Source organism: Zingiber officinale, chromosome 10B (assembly GCF_018446385.1).
Source record: "Zingiber officinale cultivar Zhangliang chromosome 10B, Zo_v1.1, whole genome shotgun sequence".
NCBI classification, from domain to species: Eukaryota; Viridiplantae; Streptophyta; class Magnoliopsida; order Zingiberales; family Zingiberaceae; genus Zingiber; species Zingiber officinale.
Window position 1 is genome coordinate 30,440,512 of NC_056005.1, and position 20,214 is coordinate 30,460,725.

Sequence of the window (20,214 nt, forward strand, 5' to 3'; positions counted from 1 at the left end):
AGGCTTACACTGATGGCAAGTCATCAAGACAAATACGAAGAAAGCTCTTCCGAAATGACCATCGATGAAGGGGGAGCAACATCGAAAGAAAGCAGCAGTTCAGGGGGAGCCACGGACAACGAGATCGACAAGGTAAGTGAAGTACGATCTCTTCCTCCCGATAAAATATTTAAATTTATTAAATTATTATCTAAAGATTGTTGTAAATTAGAAAAAGAAATTAAAGAATTAAAAGTAATTCTAGCAAAATCTTGTCCATTAGAAGATTTTGATAAATTAAAGATAGAAAATGATAATTTACAAAAAAAATAAAAAACTTGAAAAATTATACATGCACATATAGTACAAATATTAGAAGATATAATTTAAACTAGTATTTCAAATATCATAAAGGGCAAATTAGAAACATTTTAAAGAAATATATCCCTAAACAATTTCTAATTAACTTAGTTGGAAGGATCTTTTATTGGGTTCCAAAGTCTTGTCTTAATTAAAAGTTTAATTGGATTTAGAGCTTTCAGATAGTACATTAAACGTTTAATTTCCATATGCGGTTTTGTCTAGAAAATGGTTGTTGCTCCAATAACCAAGAAAGTCTAGTGCCTCACCACTGCCTAGAAGTCAAGTATTGAAATAAAATGTTTAATTGACTTATTGATAGAGCATTAAAATTAAAATTAGATAATGCTTTAATAGTTACTTAAAATTTTTTTTGGAAATTCTAAAATTTTTCTATGCAAATTTGTTTAACCTCTTATTTTTTATCTTAAAGTATTTTTTGTGCTTTATCAAAATGTATTTTACATGTTGCACAAACTCTAAAAAAAATTTAGAAAATTTTTCTTTAGAAATTTTTTTAACTTAGAATTTTTTTTTCTTAAATTTTTTTAAAATCAGATTTACTTTACCAAAACTTCTATAAAAATTGATTCTTGAAAACTTCTATAAAAATTAATTCTTGAAAACTTGTTTAGTTGAGGAAATTTTTTTTTTTACTTAGAATTTTTTTCTAAAATTATTAAATTTTTTTAGAGCTATCAAAATTGTTCTCAATATTTTCAAAATCAAGAGTTTACTTACAAACTTTTTTTCTTACTTGAATTTTTTAAAAAAATTATTTGAAATTCAGAGTTTCATAAAAGTTACCCTTAGATTTTTTTGGTATCCCATTTTTTATGTGATCAAAGGGGGAGAAGGGAGAATTAAGTCTAGGGGGATGTAGCTTAAATTTTTTTTTTTTACATTTTTCACTTTTTTACAAAATTTATAGTTTTTTTTACCCTAACTTAACTTGAGTTGCTCACATCAAAAAGGGAGAGATTGTTGGTACCCCAAGGTTATTTTGATGTGATCAAACAAGTTAAGTTAGGTCTTGTTGTGTTTAACCTCGTGTCTAAATGTGCAGGAGCTTAGGAGTACAAGAAGTCGAGTAAAAGACGCAGCTAGTGAGAAGGACGGCACGGGTAAGAGCCGATGGGCTCGATGCATTTGAGGGATGAGGTGCTGTGGAAGAGTACGCGGGCGGATAAGAAGGAGGCGCGCAGTGTTTCCGAGGAACGAGAAGCCAAAGCGGAAGGTTGCTCGAGAAGGTCGGAAGTTGGGTTCGGGTGAGCCCTATTTTGGATGGTCGAAATCACCCAAGTGAGATGAGCCAGAGAGGAAGACCCGGACCTAGGCAAGCAGCACCGTAGAAGAGGACCAGCACTGAAAAAGTCAACCCTATTGACTTTGTGGGTTCGGTCGCCCAGAACCCTTCTTGGCGCCCGGAATATGATTTTTTTCATGTTCGAGGTGGACGTTGACTGATCCCACTCCAGGCACCTGGAATGCTTCTAGGCACCCCGATCAAGGCTGTAAATACAGCCTTAGTCCAGAAGCTTCAGATAATAAACATTCCTGCAAACAAAACTTGTACTCGCTTTAGTTTCCATTTTAGCTTTTCATTTTCTGTACTTCATTGTTGTAACGAGTCTTCTCCGCCTGAAGGAGATCTTTAGTGCACGTTCACTTCCTTGGATTAACAACCTCTCCGGTTGTAACCAAGTAAATTCCTCGAGCCTCAGTCTTTCAGTTTATTTCTTATTTTATTTAATGCAAGTGTTCTTTTAAGTCCGAGAAGGGTTTGTTTGTTTTGATTTTTTGCAGGGCTATTCAACCCCCTTCTAGCCGACCAACGAGTCCTAACACTCATGTGTAGAGAGAATTCTAATAAAGCTTCGACCGTTTTTGTGGAGTAGGCACACCGTCGAACTACGATAACTCTTCTTCTTTCTCTTCTTCTCCTTCCTCATGTTTGCTCTCCTTTTTTGCATCTTTGTCTTGTTGCTCCGCATGATATCTTTTCTCTATTCCTCTTCTTCCGCACGTTAGAGGTTGAGAGGTGTTGTTGCCCCCTTCTTTGTGCAAAAAATCTCAAACCCTTAGAGTCTATTCCCTCCACTAGCCATGGTAATTTGCTGTCGGAAGAGGAGCAGTAGGTAACCATTTTTTCACCTAAGCTATTTGTTCAGTTTAATCTAACTCTCTTAGCTTTGGCAGCAAAGGTCCCTCATTACTTGAATTTGTTAATCATGCTATTCTATTAACACTAATTCCTCAACACAGACAAGCTATTCTTAGGCACCAATTAACTTGGTTGCTGAGCATTAATCCTAGGAACTAGAATTTGGTGGCTCTATTAGGTTTGATAGAATTATTTCTAATAACCAGTAGATGAGTAGAAGTTCATTCAATTATCCTATGCTAACCGGTTATTGATTTTCTTGTTGATTAAGTGTGAATGGAGAAGAGGTGGAAGAGAAGAAGCTCCATTGTGAATGGGACTTTAGTCCCACATTGGGAGTTTCAAGGTACTTTTGTTGGTTTATATTGATTCACATACATTGAGGATGTGAACAAATGCATGGAGAGAGACTCTCTCTCTCACGCGTGGGTGAGCAGGGGGGGTGCAAATCCAGAGTCTGGATTGCATTGAACCAAGTTGACTCGGGTGCGAGCGTGACCTACGCACACGAATGTCAGACCTGTCGGGGAAAAAATTTGCCCAAGCGGAACAACCAACATTTTGCCACATGAATCTTTTTGCTGCTTATATAACGGATGCATTAAAGAAAGATTAATGTATAATCAAAACAGCCAAGTGAAAGTAATGATCATTAATTGATCATTAATGTTGTCCTTTGGTCTTCAGCTCGTATATAAGGAGGCTGCGACCACAGGCAAAAAGTTATGTAGATAACATAGTGAAGCAAGCAGAAGCTCTCCACCTTATTCCCCTCCTCTGTCGCGCAATTCCTGCTCGGCAGAGCGCCCGTGATAGCGTTCGGGTACCACTCAGTTTGCCGTGACCACCAGTGCTTGGTAGAGCTCATGGTCGACCATTGTATCCTGGGAAATAGACGACCCGAGTAAACCTCGAAGCACAGCCGGAGGTGGGTGAATCTGTTTCAAGGAAACTGCTATTTGCAGGCCTCGGTCAGCTCGTCCGGTCGGTCTCTTTGTCCGATCGACGACCTTACTACCCGATTGGCCTTTCTGCTCTGCAGATCTGGTCTTCTGGTCTGTCAAGACTACTCTGTCCTGGTCTGTCAATTCTGCTCTAACAGACCTGGTCACTCTGCTCTAACAGACCTGGACACTCTGCTCTAACAGACTTGATCACTCTGCTTTAACAGACCTGGCCACTCTACTCTAACAGACTTGGTCATTCTGCTCTAACAGACCTGGTCTTTTGCTCTAACAGACCTGGTTTGTTGCTCTAGTCTGCCGCTCTGCAGACCTGCTCTGCCACTCTGGTCTATCGCTTTGCAGACCTGCCCTATCGCTCAGCTCTGCTGCGTTACGAAAACCATCCCTTGTTGGCAGCCTGAGATTATCCGCTCAGGTCATTTCGACTGTAAGTTGAATTTAAATTCCATGTAAGTTTTAAATTCAACTAAGTTTCCTAAAATCTTTGGCAACAGATTGTTTGGTTTTTAACAATCTTGAAACAAACTTGATTCTGTTGAGATGGCCACAGAACGGAATGTTGAGGTGTAACAGACTCAACAAGTGCAGGCCCCCTCCACCCCGATTGGAACTGTGCCAATCAGTCATGGGAAAAAGCCAGAGAAGTTCAGTGGACTAAACATCAAGAGGTGGCAACAGAAGATGCTCTTCTACTTGACCACGCTCAATCTGGCTTAGTTGTTGACCAAGGACCCTCCCAAGCGAGCTGAGGATGCTGATGCGCAAACCATCAGTACAGTGGAGGCATGGATGGACTCATTCTGAGTTCCTTTGCTGAAACTATATCCTCAACTGCCTTGCCAACTCGCTGTACGCTGTGTATAGCATGAAGAGAATGACTAAGGAGTTGTGGGAGTCCCTGGACAAGAAATACAAGACGGAGGATGCAGGGGCGAAGAAGTTCATTATGGGTCGATTCTTGGACTACAAGATGGTTGACTCTAAGACGGTGATCAGCCAAGTCCAGGAGCTTCAGGTGATCTTGCACGAGATCCACTCAGAAGGGATGGTTCTGAGTGAAACCTTCCAGGTGGCTGCTATCATTGAGAAGCTTCCTCCCGGTTGGAAGGACTTTAAGAACTACCTGAAGCACAAGCGGAAGGAGATGAATGTGGAAGAACTCATTGTTCAACTTCGCATCGAAGAAGACAACAAGAGTTCAGAGAGAAAGTTGTTCTCTCCGGCTACTGTGAAAGCCAATGTGGTCGAGCACGGTCAAAGCTCGAAATGGAAGAACCCCAAATCTTCCAAGATGGGACCCAGAGGAGGTATCAACAAGAAGAAGTTCTCTGGGAAGTGCTTCAACTGTAACAAAGTGGGTCACAAAGCTTCGAAGTGCAGAAAGCCAAAGAAGAAGCAAGAGGCCAACCTGAACAAGGGACCAGAAATGGACAACCTCTGCGCTGTGGTCTCAGAACTGAATCTGGTAGGTTCAAACCCGCGACAATGGTGGATCGATACTGGAGCTAACATACATGTCTAATGCAATAAGGAGCTGCTCCACAACTTTAAAGAAGTCACTGGAGACAAGCTGTTCATGGGAAACTCAACAACCTCGGACATCATGGGCCAAGGAAAGGTGGTGCTGAATATGACCTCGGGCAAGGATCTCACTCTGAACAATGTGGTGTATGTTCTGGAGATTCGGAAGAATCTAGTATCTGGATCACTGTTAAGCAAGCATGGCTTTCGCATTGTCTTTGAGTCGGACAGAGTTGTACTGTCCAAGAATGGAGTGTTTGTAGGAAGGGGCTATGTATCTGATGGGTTGTTTAAGCTCAATGTAATGGAAATTAGGCCTAAGATAAATAAAACTGAAAGCTCTTCCACTTATATGCTTGAGTCTTCGTGTTTGTGGCATGGTAGACTAGGGCATGTTAACTACGATGTATTGCGTAGATTAATAAACATGCAAAGCATACCTACATTCCACCTTGACCCAAAACACAAGTGTGAGATTTGTGTTGAAGCAAAAATGACAAGGTCATCCTTTCAACATATTGAAAGAAGTAACGAACTACTTGACCCAATCCACACTGACGTGTGCGACCTTAAAGGTACACCAACACGTGGTGGGAATAAATACTTCATCACTTTTGTAGATAATAATACAAGATACTGTTATATGTATCTTATAAAAAGTAAGGATGAAACTATAGAGAAATTCTCTCTCTATAAGAATGAGGTTAACAACCAGCTTAATAAAAAGATTAAGGTGGTTCGAAGTGACCAAGGCGGTGAATATGTGTCACCGTTCGCTGAGTTATGTACTGAACATAGGATCAGGCACGAAACAACAGCTCCTTATACTCCTCAGCAAAACAGAGTTGATGAGTGAAAGAATCAAACTCTTAAGGAGATGATGAATGCTCTTCTATTGAGCTTTGGATTGCCAGAGTCCATGTGGGGGGAAGCTATGTTAACAGCAAATTACCTTTTAAATAAGGTGCCCCGGAAGAAAATAGATAAAAGCTCTTATGAGTTATGGAATGGAAGACAACCTCCCTATAAATATTTACGAATGTGGGGGTATCTTGCCAAAGTGTTGGTGCCTGATCTGAAAAGGATTAAGATAGGACCAAAGACTGTTGATTGCATATTTATTGGATATGCACAAAACAGCACTGCGAATAGATTTTGTGTGTATGAGTCACACATACCGGAGATACATAAGAACTCGATAATCGAATCGAGAAATGCCTCGTTCTTTGAGCATGTGTTTCAGTATAAGACCCAAGAGGATTCTAGCTCCTCAAAACGGGCATATGAAACACAAGGCGAAGAAGAAGATGATGAACCAGTTGAGGTTGAGCTTAGACGGAGTAAAAGAGCTCGGGTAGAAAAATCCTACGGATCGGATTTTATCACTTTTATGCTGGAAAGTAAGCCCCGGAGTGTCTAATGGACCTCACTGGAGAGAGGCAATTGCATTTGAGATAAAATCAATCTTGCAAAATCACACTTGGGAACTCGTGGATCTTCCTCCGGGAAGTAACCCACTAGGTTGCAAGTGGATCTTCAAGAAGAAAATGAAATCAGATGGCACAATCGATAAATACAAGACCAGATTGGTAATCAAAGGATACCGACAACAAGAAGACCTTGATTACTTCGATACATACTATTCGGTGTCGAGAATAACTTCCATTAGAGTATTGTTGGCTATTGCCGCTCTATGAAATCTCGAAATACATCAAATGGATGTAAAGACAGCCTTTCTAAATGGTGATTTATAAGAGAAAATCTACATGGACCAACCTCAGGGATTTTCTGTGCCAGGACAGGAAAACAAGGTCTGTAGACTGGTAAAGTCATTATATGGCTTGAAACAAGAACCAAAGCAGTGGCATGAGAAATTTGATAATGTCATGAAGGAATGTGGATTCAAGATCAATGAATGTGATAAATGTGTCTACATGAAAGTCATAGAGAATGAATACGCCATCTTGTGCATATATGTAGATGACATACTTATCATTGGGAGTAATGATAAGATAATCACATCCACTAAAGATATGTTAAACTCAAGATTTGACATAAAAGACATGGGCCTAGCTGATGTGATTCTAGGAATCAAAATTCTTAGAACTACAGAAGGACTTATTCTTAGTCAGTCCCATTACGTGGACAAGATTCTTGAGAAATTCACCAAGGGTGATACTACGTTGGCACAAACGCCAATAGATACGAGTCAACATCTATCGAAAAATTGAGGTGAAAGTATCTCTCAAATAGAGTACTCTCGAGTGATTGGAAGTCTTATGTACTTGATGAGTTGTACACGACCAGACTTGGCCTACGCAGTGAGAAAACTGAGTAGATACACGAGTAATCCCGGTGTTGAGCACTGGAAAGGGATAACAAGAGTACTAAGGTACTTAAGGTATACTCTTGAATATGGACTACACTATACAAGATATCCTGCTGTGATCGAAGGATATAGCGATGCAAGTTGGATATCTTATATAAAAGACTTCAAGTCTATGAGTGGATATGTCTTCACTCTAACTAGTGCAGTCATTTCCTAGAAATCTTCTAAGCAAACCGTAATAACCAGATCCACGATGGAATCTGAGTTTTTAGCTCTTGACAAATGTGGTGAAAAGGCTAAATGGCTACGACAATTCTTAGAAGATATTCCACGATGGTCGAAACCGATGCCGGCGATTTCCATACATTGCGATAGTCAATCAGCAATCGGTTGGGCACAGAGCCATTTGTATAATGGTAAGTCTAGACATATACGTCATAGACATAATACCATTAGACAACTATTCTCAACTAGAGTTATCACTGTTGACTATGTGAAGTCAAAAGATAACCTAGCCGATCCGCTAACCAAGGGGTTAAATCGAGAGTTAGTTGCAAGCTTATCAAGAGGAATGGGCTTGATGCCGTTGTCAGCGATTAGTGTAGAGGACACCCAACCTATGCTGACTGGAGATCCCAAGAACTAGGTTCAAAGGGACAACTAATCTGCACTGACTAGACACATTGTGTGGGGGTAGCCCAATAAAACAGTGACTAAACCAGGGTAAGCCGATGGTCTTTTAATGATCAAAAAGAGTAGATGGTAACTCTTGAGGGATCACCTATGTGAGAAAGAAGTGGGGCCGCTTTGAAGAGAATTGGAGGCACAATTCTTAGAGCTTCTCACAGAACTAGGCGTGTTCAAGGCCAAGAATGAACACACTCATGAGAACAGAGTTGTATCAGGGAGAGTCTTGGGTGAGATTTGTCACTACTTACACAGACGACAGTATAGTTCAAGGACATCGTGTCTACTATCAGCCAGTAAGCAACCAGATCTTCACAAGGGAAGGTTCAAAGGGTAAAACATACCTATCCTATACTTGACTCAACTACTGAATGCTATCACATTCCCTATCTCCATTCATGTGGGGGATTGTTGATTAAGTGTGAATGGAGAAGAGGTGGAAGAGAAGAAGCTCCATTGTGAATGGGACTTTAGTCCCACATTGGGAGTTTCAAGGCACTTTTGTTGGTTTATATTGATTCACATACATTGAGGATGTGAACAAATACATAAGGAGAGGCTCTCTCTCACGCGTGGGTGCGCAAGGGGGTGCAAATCCAGGGCCCCGATTGCACTGAACCAAATTGACTCGGGTGAGAGCGCGACCTACACACACGAATGTCGGACCGGTCGGGGCAAAAATTTGCCCAAGCGGAACAACCAACATTTTGCCACATGAATCTTTTTGCTGCTTGTGTAACTGATGCATTAAAGAAAGATTAATGCATAATCAAAACGGCCAAGTGAAAGTAATGATCATTAATGCTGTCCTTTGGTCTTGAGCTCCTATATAAGGAGCCTGCGACCACAGGAAAAAAGTTACAGAGATAACACAGTGAAGCAAGCAGAAGCTCTCCACCTTATTCCCCTCCTCTGTCGCGTAATTCCTGCTCGGCAGAGCGCCCGTAATAGCGTTCGGGTACCACTCAGTTCGCCGTGACCACCAGTTCTTGGTGGAGTTCACGGTCGACCGTTGTATCTTGGGGAACAAACGACCCGAGTAAACCTCGAAACACAGTCGGAGGTGGGCGAATCTGTTTCAAGGAAACTGCTATCTGCAGGCCTCGGTTAGCTCGCCCGGTCGGTCTCTTTGTCCGACCAACGACCTTATTGCCCGATCGGCCTTTCTGCTCTGCAGATCTGGTCTTTTGGTATGTCAAGACTGGTCTATCCTGGTCTGGTCACTCTACTCTAACAGACCTGGTCACTCTGCTCTAACAGACCTGGCCACTCTGCTCTAACAGACCTGATCACTCTGCTCTAACAGACCTGGTCACTCTGCTCTAACAGACCTGGTCATTCTGCTCTAACAGACCTAGTCTTCTGCTCTGCAGACTTGGTATGTTGCTCTAGTCTGTTGCTCTACAGACCTGCTCTGCCACTCTGGTCTACCGCTCTGCAGACCTGCTCTGCCACTCTGGTCTACCACTCTGCAAACTTGCCCTGTCGCTCAGCTCTGCTGCGTTACGGAAACCAGCCCCTGCTGGCAGCCTGAGATTATCCGCTCAGGTTATTTCGACTGTAAGTTGAATTTAAATTCCATGTAAATTTTAAATTCATCTAAGTTCCCTAAAATCTCCGACAACATATTGTTTGGTTTTTAACATTTCTATCTTTGATTTGGTTTGGTTAATTAACAGATTTGTGTTTTAGGGAGTTAGGTAACGAGTTATTAAATCTGTAGAATATGAACGAGATAGATTGATAGATTAAGTAACCTAGAGCTATTACTAAAGAGTGAGCAATCAACTAAGAAATTTATACAATTAATATTTCTAGTGGTAGCAAACCTCAGATTTTTGGTGTTTCCATTTAAATGTATGAGAAAAGAAATATTTTAAAAACTCAGATTCTATTGGTAGCAAACCCAAGAAAATGAAAGTAATAATAATTAAAATTTTAATGATAGTGCATTAATTCGTTATCAACGCAATAAATCACTGAACATGAAGACTGATCTTGAGGTCAGTTTGTATGGGAAAACTCTTATATTTGTATACCATTAGGATGCGTGTAACGTTCTCTATTCTTCCCATTGATTTATTCCTTAACCTTGAGATTTAAATTGGCTATATGGAGTTGCTATTGGAATTAGCTTAATACTTAAATAGCCTTTCATATTTTCTCCTCTCAAGATTTGAGCGCGAGAGAGAGCATCGAATTTGAAGACAACTGGAACATTCTCCATTAGAGGTGGATAGTTTCCTCTAATTCTCTTTTAGATCCTTGGAAGTTGGTGCATGATTTTATTTCACTATTATGATAATATACATAGCGTACCTTAACTCTATGTTTGATTGATTCCTAATATTTATATTTGTTTTTCTTGCCCTTATGTTCATTACTTTGGATATCTTGCAGTCTCCTTGTTGCTACGTATGATTGTTTATATCATACAATACCTTTAGATAAGGATATAGCTAGTGGTATGTACATTAGTACACAGTGATGGTTGTTTATTATTCTTATTAGTTGGGCACTTGTAGACTTTGACAGCTCACGGGATCATCCATAGTAGCGTGTTCGTCCGTAGTCCGTAGCTAGACAACTATGATTTTGCCCTGTCTACCCACAGGACCATCCGTGGTAGAGTATTCTCCCACAAACAGTGGCCACGATTCTGCCCACAGGACTATTCATGGTAGAGTATTCTCCCGTAGACAGTGACGTCTTACATGCCCTGGCTGACAGTTCGGCTGCAATCCATAGTTGTTGTACACTTGTTATATGTATATTCCATGTTTGGTTGTTCAGGTTTATGGATTTTTAGGTTGGTGTTTTTCTCTTACCTTCGCTAGTAAGTGGTATACCTAAGATTGCTCCTTTACCTTTTAGTATCATGCACCATCTATCATATACCCACTGAGTATTTTACTCACTATCCCTTTGTTTCCATTTTATATTTCAGGTTAGGAGGTAGGAAATAAAGTCATGTCGCTCGGAGGTCCTAGCTGTCGGTCCCACGTCGTTCGAGATATCTTTGGTTTATTTTGGTTGTCGTAACATATGACTTTCTGGTATTCGAAATTTCCTTTGAAATTTGTTATGAAAACATGTTTTGTTTTACATTTCATAGTTGCTCTACCTGGTTGGTTTGCAAATAAAGTACGTTATTTGTTAGACATGCCTGTATGCAAGATTGTTCCTATTTTTACATTTCATGTTGGGTTATGTGAGTGCCCTTGTTGTCTTTTGTCGTGATTGTCCCCAACCATGAGGGTTGAGATTTTTATTGTTAGGTATACCTGTGTGGCTATGAATTTTGGTCCCCTATGTTGTCATAAAAAGGGGGGGTTTATCGGGCAGAGACTCCTTTGGGGCATGACATGAACAATGTTTTATTACATGTTCTTACGTGCATGCATCTACTGTTCATCTTTCTCTCAACATTTGCTCGACTATGATACTGATTTGAGTGTCGAAGTTTTGCGCCAGGGACCCCCTCCCTGGTTCTTACTCTAACGTTGTCCTTTGCATTACTGTTCTTTGTGGTGTGCAGGGAGGAGTGAAAGGTATTATCTTTTCTTCATCCCAGTCTTCTCACAGTTAACAACTGAGTCATATACTCAGCGCACCATCTCCACTGATTTTAGACAAGATTAGTTAATATCACTACACCTTAAAGTAAAACTACATCACTTAGTCAAAATTACTACATATTAAGTATTAAAATATTAAATTATATTTTTTTAACTTGGCAAAAATTATTTCAACTCTTTTGAATAAAGACATTACAGTAGTACTTGAGCAAGAATATTTTCACAATTAAATATATAACAGGGTATTTTTTTTAAAAAAAACTGCATTTAAAAAATCATAAAAAGTCATTTTAATTTTTTTACCTAATTTTTTCTTTTCTTTTTCAATTTTTTTATTTTTTTCTTTAAATTGGACAATGGAATATGGACTTTGTATAGGAGTTTAGTCACACATTAGAAATTTTGTGATATTGAGATTGACTCCAATGTGTATGAGAGTTTAATCTCATATTAGGAGTTTTGTAATATTAAATTTGATTTTAATTGAATCATAACTTTTGATGTCGTGAATATGGATGAAAGATACTTTCTCCATGTGCCTGTAAGGGGGGAGTGCAAATCCAATATTTGGATTACACTAAATCTAATTAACTTGTGTGCAAGGGTGATTTGCATGTGTCGAACGTCAAATTAGTCGAGGTAAAAAATTGTCCAAGCAAACTAGTTAATATTTTGCCACTCGAACTATTTATCCTACCAGCTCAAGTATGTAGCAAACACATTAATCGTCAATCTGAAATCACCGGACAGTAACAATTATCCATTGATGACCAGTTGTTGGCGTTTTAATCTGAGTGATTAGAGACAATAAATGATCATTACTCAAACCATTTAATGTTGTTAGGGTTTGAAACCTATAAAAGGAGACTATATGTTGGATAGAACAGAAGAGGATAGAGTAGAGAGCCCACATTGAAAATTTTCCAATGATAATATTTGGGTACAAATCAATTCACCACAAGTAGCTAGTGTTTAATTGTTAACATGATTTAGTCATTGTATCATGAGAAATAATCATCCATGCGAACCTCTAACACCAATGAAGAGGAGATGAATCTATTTTGAAGAATTTGTGTCTAACATAGACCTTGATAGTGCTCAGTACACCTCCCGCGCGACAGCCTCACCTACGAGCCTGATGACTCTACTTCCTATCTAGCAGTCAGCAACCTTACCTTTCCACTCGACACCTCCTTGCCCGGCCTTCCAGCTCAACAATTTGACAACTTCCCACCCAACCTGCCCAACTAGATAGTTCGGGAGCTCTTTGCTCAACCTCCCGTTCAACAGCTTCCTACTTAGTCTCCTAATTTGATAGTTCAAAAACTCACTGCTCAGATTCCTACTCGGTAACTTAACTAGGGATGACAATTTTCCCCACGGGTTTGGGGTCCCACGGGGAAAATCCGAAATGGGGATAGGGATCCCCGATTTTTCGGGGATGGGGCGGGTTTGGGGCGGGTATGGGAATACTATCCCCATCCCCGAACCCGCCCCGAATACTTGTGATGATGGGAGACACAATGATGTAATTTTGCCAATTCTTGTCAACATACTTTCTTCAAACTTATGTGTTCATGAAAAAGAACTATAGTTATACAATATCCCTCTTGAAGGAGGCCACAGTGAAAGTCAGATGGAGTATATATTGTTAACTAGGACAAAATTACTTTGGACCTCTAACACAAGTTTCGACTAATGATATGGGGCGGGGATGGGGAATCCCCGAACCCGAAAAAATAAGAACGGGGCGGGGATGGGAATGACAAACCCGCCCCCGCCCCGCCCCATTGCCATCCCAAAACTTAACAACTCATTCAACTTAGCAGTTCAGCCTTCCTAGATAGTTCGACCTTTCAAGATAGCTTGGCCTTCAAGGTAGCCCAACTTTCCCTGATAATTTGACCTTAGGTAGCTCGACCTTCTCTGACAACTCAACCTTCCTAGCCAGTTTGGCCTTCCTCACAACTCAGCCTTCCTATGGTCGGTCCTAGCTAGACCTGACCATGAGTCAGGTCTTAATCGAACACCATTCGTAGAAAGGTCATGTATGAGTATACTGGGTTTTAACCAAGGGTCACCCGAAATTCTAAGTTCCGTCAGGTCGATTACGGTCCAAATCCATTTTTAACAGCTAACCGATAATTTGGTGGAATTTTTTTGTTAAAAATATTTTATTGGGATATGAAAGTCCACATCTCGTCTATGAAAGTCAAACAACTTAATCATTCAAACTATAATTATTATAATTACCATATGTCATTTAGTTTAAGAATATTTAACTAATATTTTTCTTTATAAATTTGATACCAAAAGAATAAATATTATGAAAATAAAAAATGAATTATGCGTTAAGAGAATCCTTTTTATTACGTGAGTTTTGATTTATCTATATCCTAAGGAATACATATGTAACTTAAATAAGTATGCTAGTTTTTTTATATGAATTTATAATTTTAAATTTTAATATAATTATTTTGAATCATGATAAACTGTGACACCGTGAACAGATAATTCTAAACCGTTAACCATAATTATTTTAAATGGCCCATCAACCGTGAAATCGATAATTCTGAACCCTCTGGCTCAGCATTAATCATGATTTATTCCCTCTGGAATCCTGGAGGGCCACGTTCAGGGGATCACTAGGGTGACGATTCCACCTTTTTGCAGATAATTCTGAACCCTCAACTGCGAACTGCTTAACTTTGGCCTTTATCTCACAAGTCAGCCATCCTATGGTTGGTCCTAGCAGCTTAACTTTTCTAGACAGTTCAATCAAATCAAATAGCTCGACTTGCTTTTCTGCTCGAGCTACCTAGCCTAGTCTGGTAGCAAACCAAACTCATATCGACAAACCAAATAAGTCTAAATTTTAAATTTAAATAATATTTTTATTTATCTTTGATAATAAACTTAAATAAGTAAGCTTGTTCAACACTTTTTTCGTAACTGATCTTTTCCCACTTTTCAACCCTTTTCCATATTCTATCCGACCACAATGGTAAACAAAGCATTAAAGTAAAATTCTCTACAGGCTATTGAGAGATACATAACTCGTCTAGATGGTTGTGGACGGAATCCTCGTGATCGCGCGTTGTTAAATTTAAGAACCGCTATTTATTGATCATAACCCATGAAACGAATGAAAAATCTTTCAATTCGATACTTTTTTTTTTGTAATCTAAAATAATTCTTAAAATTAGATAATTGTGGCCTATTTATTAATTCGACTCCATATCAACTTTCCTCGTGCTTATCTAGCGCTTCCTCCCCCATCGTACCGCCATCGTGAAACACTATGGTCAACTCTGAGCCACTTCTTCCCATCAACTCCGTCGAGATCCAAAACGGAGATCTAAAAGAGCCGCCAATGCCTTTCTCCTCTGATGACCTCGATGGCAGCAGCGGCAACCTCATATCCCAGTTCATCCACTTGCTTTTCGTCTTCCTCGCGTGGACCTTCGACGCGCAGCTATCCTTCGTCAACATCTTCTCCGATGCAGACCCTGCATGGCACTGCACCAGCGGGGATAGCAGTGGCGCCTCCTCCTGCTTTTCTGCGTCCACCCCGTGCGGCCTCCCTCCCGAGTCGTGGGCATGGGACTTCCCCGCGCACGCATCGATGATCTCCGAGTGGGCCCTCGAGTGCGCGAGTCCGACCGTCGTGGGCCTTCCCGCCTCGGCCTTCTTCGCCGGAAGCCTCGCCGGGGGCATCCTCCTCGCCACGCTCTCTGACTCTGCGCTCGGCCGCAAGAATATGCTTTTACTATCCTGCCTGACTATGTCACTCACCGGCATCCTCACCGCGCTCGCCCCCGACGTGTGGACCTATTCTGCGCTCAGATTCCTCTGCGGCTTTGGCAGGTCCACCGTCTGTACCACCGCGCTAATCCTCCTTTCGGAAACTGTCTCCGGTCGGTGGCGCGACAAGGTCAGCATCGTCGGTTTCTTGTTTTTCACTTTGGGCTTCCTGTCTTTGCCGGCGATCGCCTACGTCAACCTCGCGTCATCTTGGAGGACGCTCTACTTGTGGACCTCTGTTCCTTGCGCTTGTTACTCTGTTTTACTTTGCTTCTTCATCAACGAATCCCCGCGATGGCTCTCGGTGCAGGGCGCCAACAAAATCGATGCCGATGCGAGCAAGAGCAGGTCAAACTTCTCGACGATCAAAATCATTTGGGATAGAAAATGGGCCTCCCAGCGGCTGATCGCGTCGATGATCGCCGGCTTTGGAATCGGCATGGTGTACACCGGCATGCCTCTGAACGCCGGCAACCTGGGGACGGACATCTATCTGAGCACCGCGCTCAACGCGGTGGCGGAGGTGCCCTCCGCGCTGGCCGCTTTGGTCATCGTCGGAGTAACCGACCGGCGGCTGTCGGTGCTAGGGTTCACGGCAGCGTGCGGAGCATTGAACATAGCGTGCGTGTTCTTGGAGACGAAGGCGTGGCAGATGGCCGCGGAGGTGGCGTCCTTCTTCAGCGTGTGCACGGCGTTCGACGTGCTGCTGATCTACTGCGTGGAGATGTTCCCAACTTGCGTGAGGGGGTCGGCGATATCGTTGATCAGGCTGGCGATCGTCCTCGGCGGTGCGATCGCGCCGATGCTGGTGGCGGTGGGGAGAAGGTTGAGCTTCGTGTCGTTCGGTGTGTTCGGGGTGGTGATCGTGTTCTGTGGGATGGCGACGGTTTGCTTGCCGGAGACGAAAGGAAGAAGCATCCGGGACACCATGGAGGAGGAGGAGGAAGGAGGAGATTGCAGAAAATAAATCGTACATACTGTTGCAATTTAGTATTTTGGTCTCTTTTATCGACATAGCATTTAAATGTGCGTGGCCTGGGTTTTGTGCTACTAAAATACAATAAAGACAGCATGTATACCCACGGTCCACCCACTATACTATTGCCAGAATGGAACTGCAGACCTAAAAAATTGATTTAAATATTTAATATGACTAAATAAAGTATTTATATTACGATAAAAAAAAGTATCTATTGAAACGAATATAATTACGATAACTAAATAAAACGTATTAATTAAATTTTTATCAAAGTAACACATCCTATAACTAAATAAGTATATCATATTATGGTTGATTATATTTTTATTGAAGTCAAAAAGATTTACATGCGCCTTTTAATAGATTAAATAAGCTATATGCAGGCCTTCAATTTTTTTTATTAAAAATAAAAACACTTAATTTAAAAGATAACCAGTAGGCTTCGATTGCGTGACTGAGACCGGACACATTGTCAGCGGAGGATTACAAAACGTGTATTTGCTCAGTTATATAAAGCTAAAAAAGTATCACTAGCCTTAGTATTCGCACAATTTCACTAGCCTTAGCAAACTTTCCCCTCATCCCACTTGAACCTAGCGCCCATCTGTCCGGAAGTCCTCTACAGAAGAATCATCCTTTTGCCTGCTAATGGCGCGGAGGAAGATCAGAGCCCTTTCGCTCCCCACAATCTATTGTGGCTTACTTTAATGAATCAACGGATTGATGGACTCTGGTAGTGAGTATAGTCATTTTTTTACTAATTTACTTTAATAAATTAAGTTTTCTCGTGACATGTAGTAGTTAGTGCATATGATATTGTCAACTTAAAGTATAGGATTCAAATCTCAATGAAATCGAGATAAATACTTTTCTTATACATAATCACTATTCCAAAGAGAAGTATTCATCTTTTTTCACTATTTTAAGAGTAAATAATAATCTATGATTTATCTTCTTTATGTTGATCCTGAAATAAATTGACGAGAACATTAAAAACGAGCACAATCATATTTTACTGACTTGCTTTAACAAATCAATATCCATCTCAAAGAACCGAAGAAGAATTGCATTGGTTGGCCAATTAGTTCATAACAATATTCCTCAAATAAATTTATTTAAGTTCATTTGATTTATAAAATTTTCAAATAGATTATTCATATATATCAAAATTAATAAATCTATATAAATTATGCTCACAATGTCTCATAGTTAGGTAAAGAAGGATAAATTATAGAGTTAATATATAATCCACAGCCAAATAACTAGAGAATTGAAGTTTTTTTTTATATGACCATCGAAAATTGAACTTTCACCCATTGTAATAAGAAAAAAATGCATAATAAAAAGGATTTCAATTATAAATCACGATGGAATTTGTTTCCTGAAGGATAAAAAATTTGGGGAAAATGAATAAATTCATATACAGAGAATAAACTTTCTTTGAATTTTTACCATTTTAATTTGGATCTATTCATTTTCCACGAGTTTCTATTCAAACTTCCTAAGGAACGCCTTTTAAGATTTCATGTGTCACATCTTAAGTTTGCTATTAAAATATTCCTTACTTAAAAAATTCATTTTATTTTTTAATTATTGTATAAATATCTCACAGTAAAAACGGTGATTATATTGTGTTCGGCATCTGTTCCACATCACTTATAATCCGTCCTGGCGGCGGCGGCGGCTGTAGCGGTGGCAGTAGCCACGAGCAACTAATGGCTACAACAACGATTGATTATTATAAGAAATGAATTAAAGATATATTTAACATATAAAGTCAGAGGGTGTAATGCAATCCAAATTATATGTCATTAATTTTATGATTTAGATTATAAAAGTTATTATTTTTTTTAATTCAGATTATATTATATTACATATTTAATATTATACTAAACCAAATAATCAATTTTATAATATAATTTTATTATATTATAAGATTGATTACCTCTCACTAAATGTAACGTTAAGTTGTAACCTTACATTACAGAACTCGCTCATGCAGGTTTACCATTTTCTTTTACTCTTACATACTTGCACAGTTAATTGTTATGCAGGTTTACCATTTTCTTTTACCCTTACATACTTGCACAGTTAATTGTTACTATTAATATACGTTAAGTTGTAACCTTACATTACAGAACTCGCTCATGCAGGTTTACCATTTTCTTTTACTCTTACATACTTGCACAGTTAATTGTTATGCAGGTTTACCATTTTCTTTTACCCTTACATACTTGCACAGTTAATTGTTACTATTAATATGTCTAAGGTCAATTTCTAATGGATATGAAATATCCCATTGGTTATATCAATATGAAATATTCCATTGGTTATATCAATCCCTTTTTGTATGCGCGGTTATTTTTGAATGAAATCTTTGTGATCTTCCCTTCCAAATAGTGAAAGACCACCCTAGAGGGGTCGTCCAAGTGATGATTTTACTTTTTGTTGTCCATGATTAAAGGATAAAGATGTGTCATGTCATATAATGATTAGAGGGTAAAAGTAATAATATTAAAGATAGCAGTTTAAGATAATAATAATAAGATTTATAAATCAGCAATTGATTTCAATTATTGATAGTTTACTATATTTGGATTGCAGTCATAAATATATTTATCATTATTTTTATATTTATTATTACTATAGATATCATAATATATTACCATATTTATCATAATATTTTTTCCATATTTTATTTAACTATCTACATAAATTTCTTTTCTCTTTTTTGCTTATTTCTTCCGTTTGTCTTTTCTAAAACCGCCTGTCATTATGTTTCTTTCATAATTTCTCTAATTTTCTATTGTTTGCTTTTTCTATTAACGTTTTTCTTTTGTTCTAATTTTGTTCTAATTTTCATATAACCATTTGTCATTACGTTTCTCTTCTCTCTTTCTGATTCAGGCTTTGCTCCTTCTCTTTCTTCCATCACCCACGAAGTCGCCCAAGCAAATCTCTCCAACAGCAAACAACAAGTACGAGGAGCCAACAACAAGTTTGAGTTCTCCCTAACAACAAATCTCTCATTCCTTCCTCTATTCCAACCAGCTACTACCACATCCAAGGGACAAAAGAGCTGCACCCCTTGCTATCCCTTTGCCGATGGCGTCCTTCTTGTGTCGTTGGTAGTCCTCTTTGTTGCTGGCATAACTTCTGCCACCACTATCTTTTCTGTCCTATCACTGTAATGTGCATAAATTATATATGTTATTTTGTATTATTTAACGCACATCTTTTTATATTCACTGTCTACTATCTATGTTTTTATACCCTTTATCATATTAATTTTAGCATAATTACTATTTTACATCCAAAGATCTGCTCGGTATCTGTTTTCATTTTCAGGAGTAGTTTAGAGTGAAAAAGGATTCAAAAGACACAAAAGAAGATCATTTGAAGAAGACTATGATCTATCCATGTCTCCCCTGTGGCGAGAAAAGTAAAGGATTAGAGTGTCTAAGTCTTGGGGCACAAGCAGCAATAAACTTCTAAAGTCAAATTGGACCTGGCTATGCCCAGAGGCATATCCAGGAGAAGCTCCAGGAGTGTGGCCATGCCTAAAGGCACGACCAAGGAATCACAAAAGACACTGGTCATGCCAAATGACACGACCAAGAAGGAGAATTAGCATAGAAATGATTCAAGTCGTGCCAAATAGCATGGCTAAGAGCCAACCCATGCAATTTTCAGAGCAGAAATGAACTTGGTCATACCTTGAGGTATGACCATGCCTCCAAAAGTCAGGAAAATACAGGTTAAAAAATTAGGTTATGCCAAATGGCATGGTCCAGAAGGCCTAAACAGATCAAGCTCTGCTTTGGCTATGCGATTTGGCACGGCTAGAA

The 20,214-nt window shown here is 39.5% G+C and overlaps 1 protein-coding gene across 2 annotated transcripts; it reads left to right on the forward strand.

The window, feature by feature from the left end:
- The first annotated feature begins 14,815 nt into the window (after window positions 1–14,815).
- On the forward strand, window positions 14,816–16,523 carry LOC122028700 (organic cation/carnitine transporter 2-like). Of its 2 annotated transcripts, XM_042587555.1 has the most exons (2): window positions 14,816–15,517; window positions 15,698–16,523. In XM_042587555.1, the coding sequence occupies exons 1-2, from the start codon at window positions 14,885–14,887 to the stop codon at window positions 16,352–16,354; spliced, it is 1,290 nt and encodes a 429-aa protein (XP_042443489.1). In that variant the 5' UTR covers window positions 14,816–14,884; the 3' UTR covers window positions 16,355–16,523. The 2 variants fall into 2 exon arrangements, with proteins under 2 accessions (XP_042443489.1, XP_042443488.1); XM_042587554.1 differs by having other exon boundaries at window positions 14,817–16,523.
- Window positions 16,524–20,214: the final 3,691 nt, after the last annotated feature.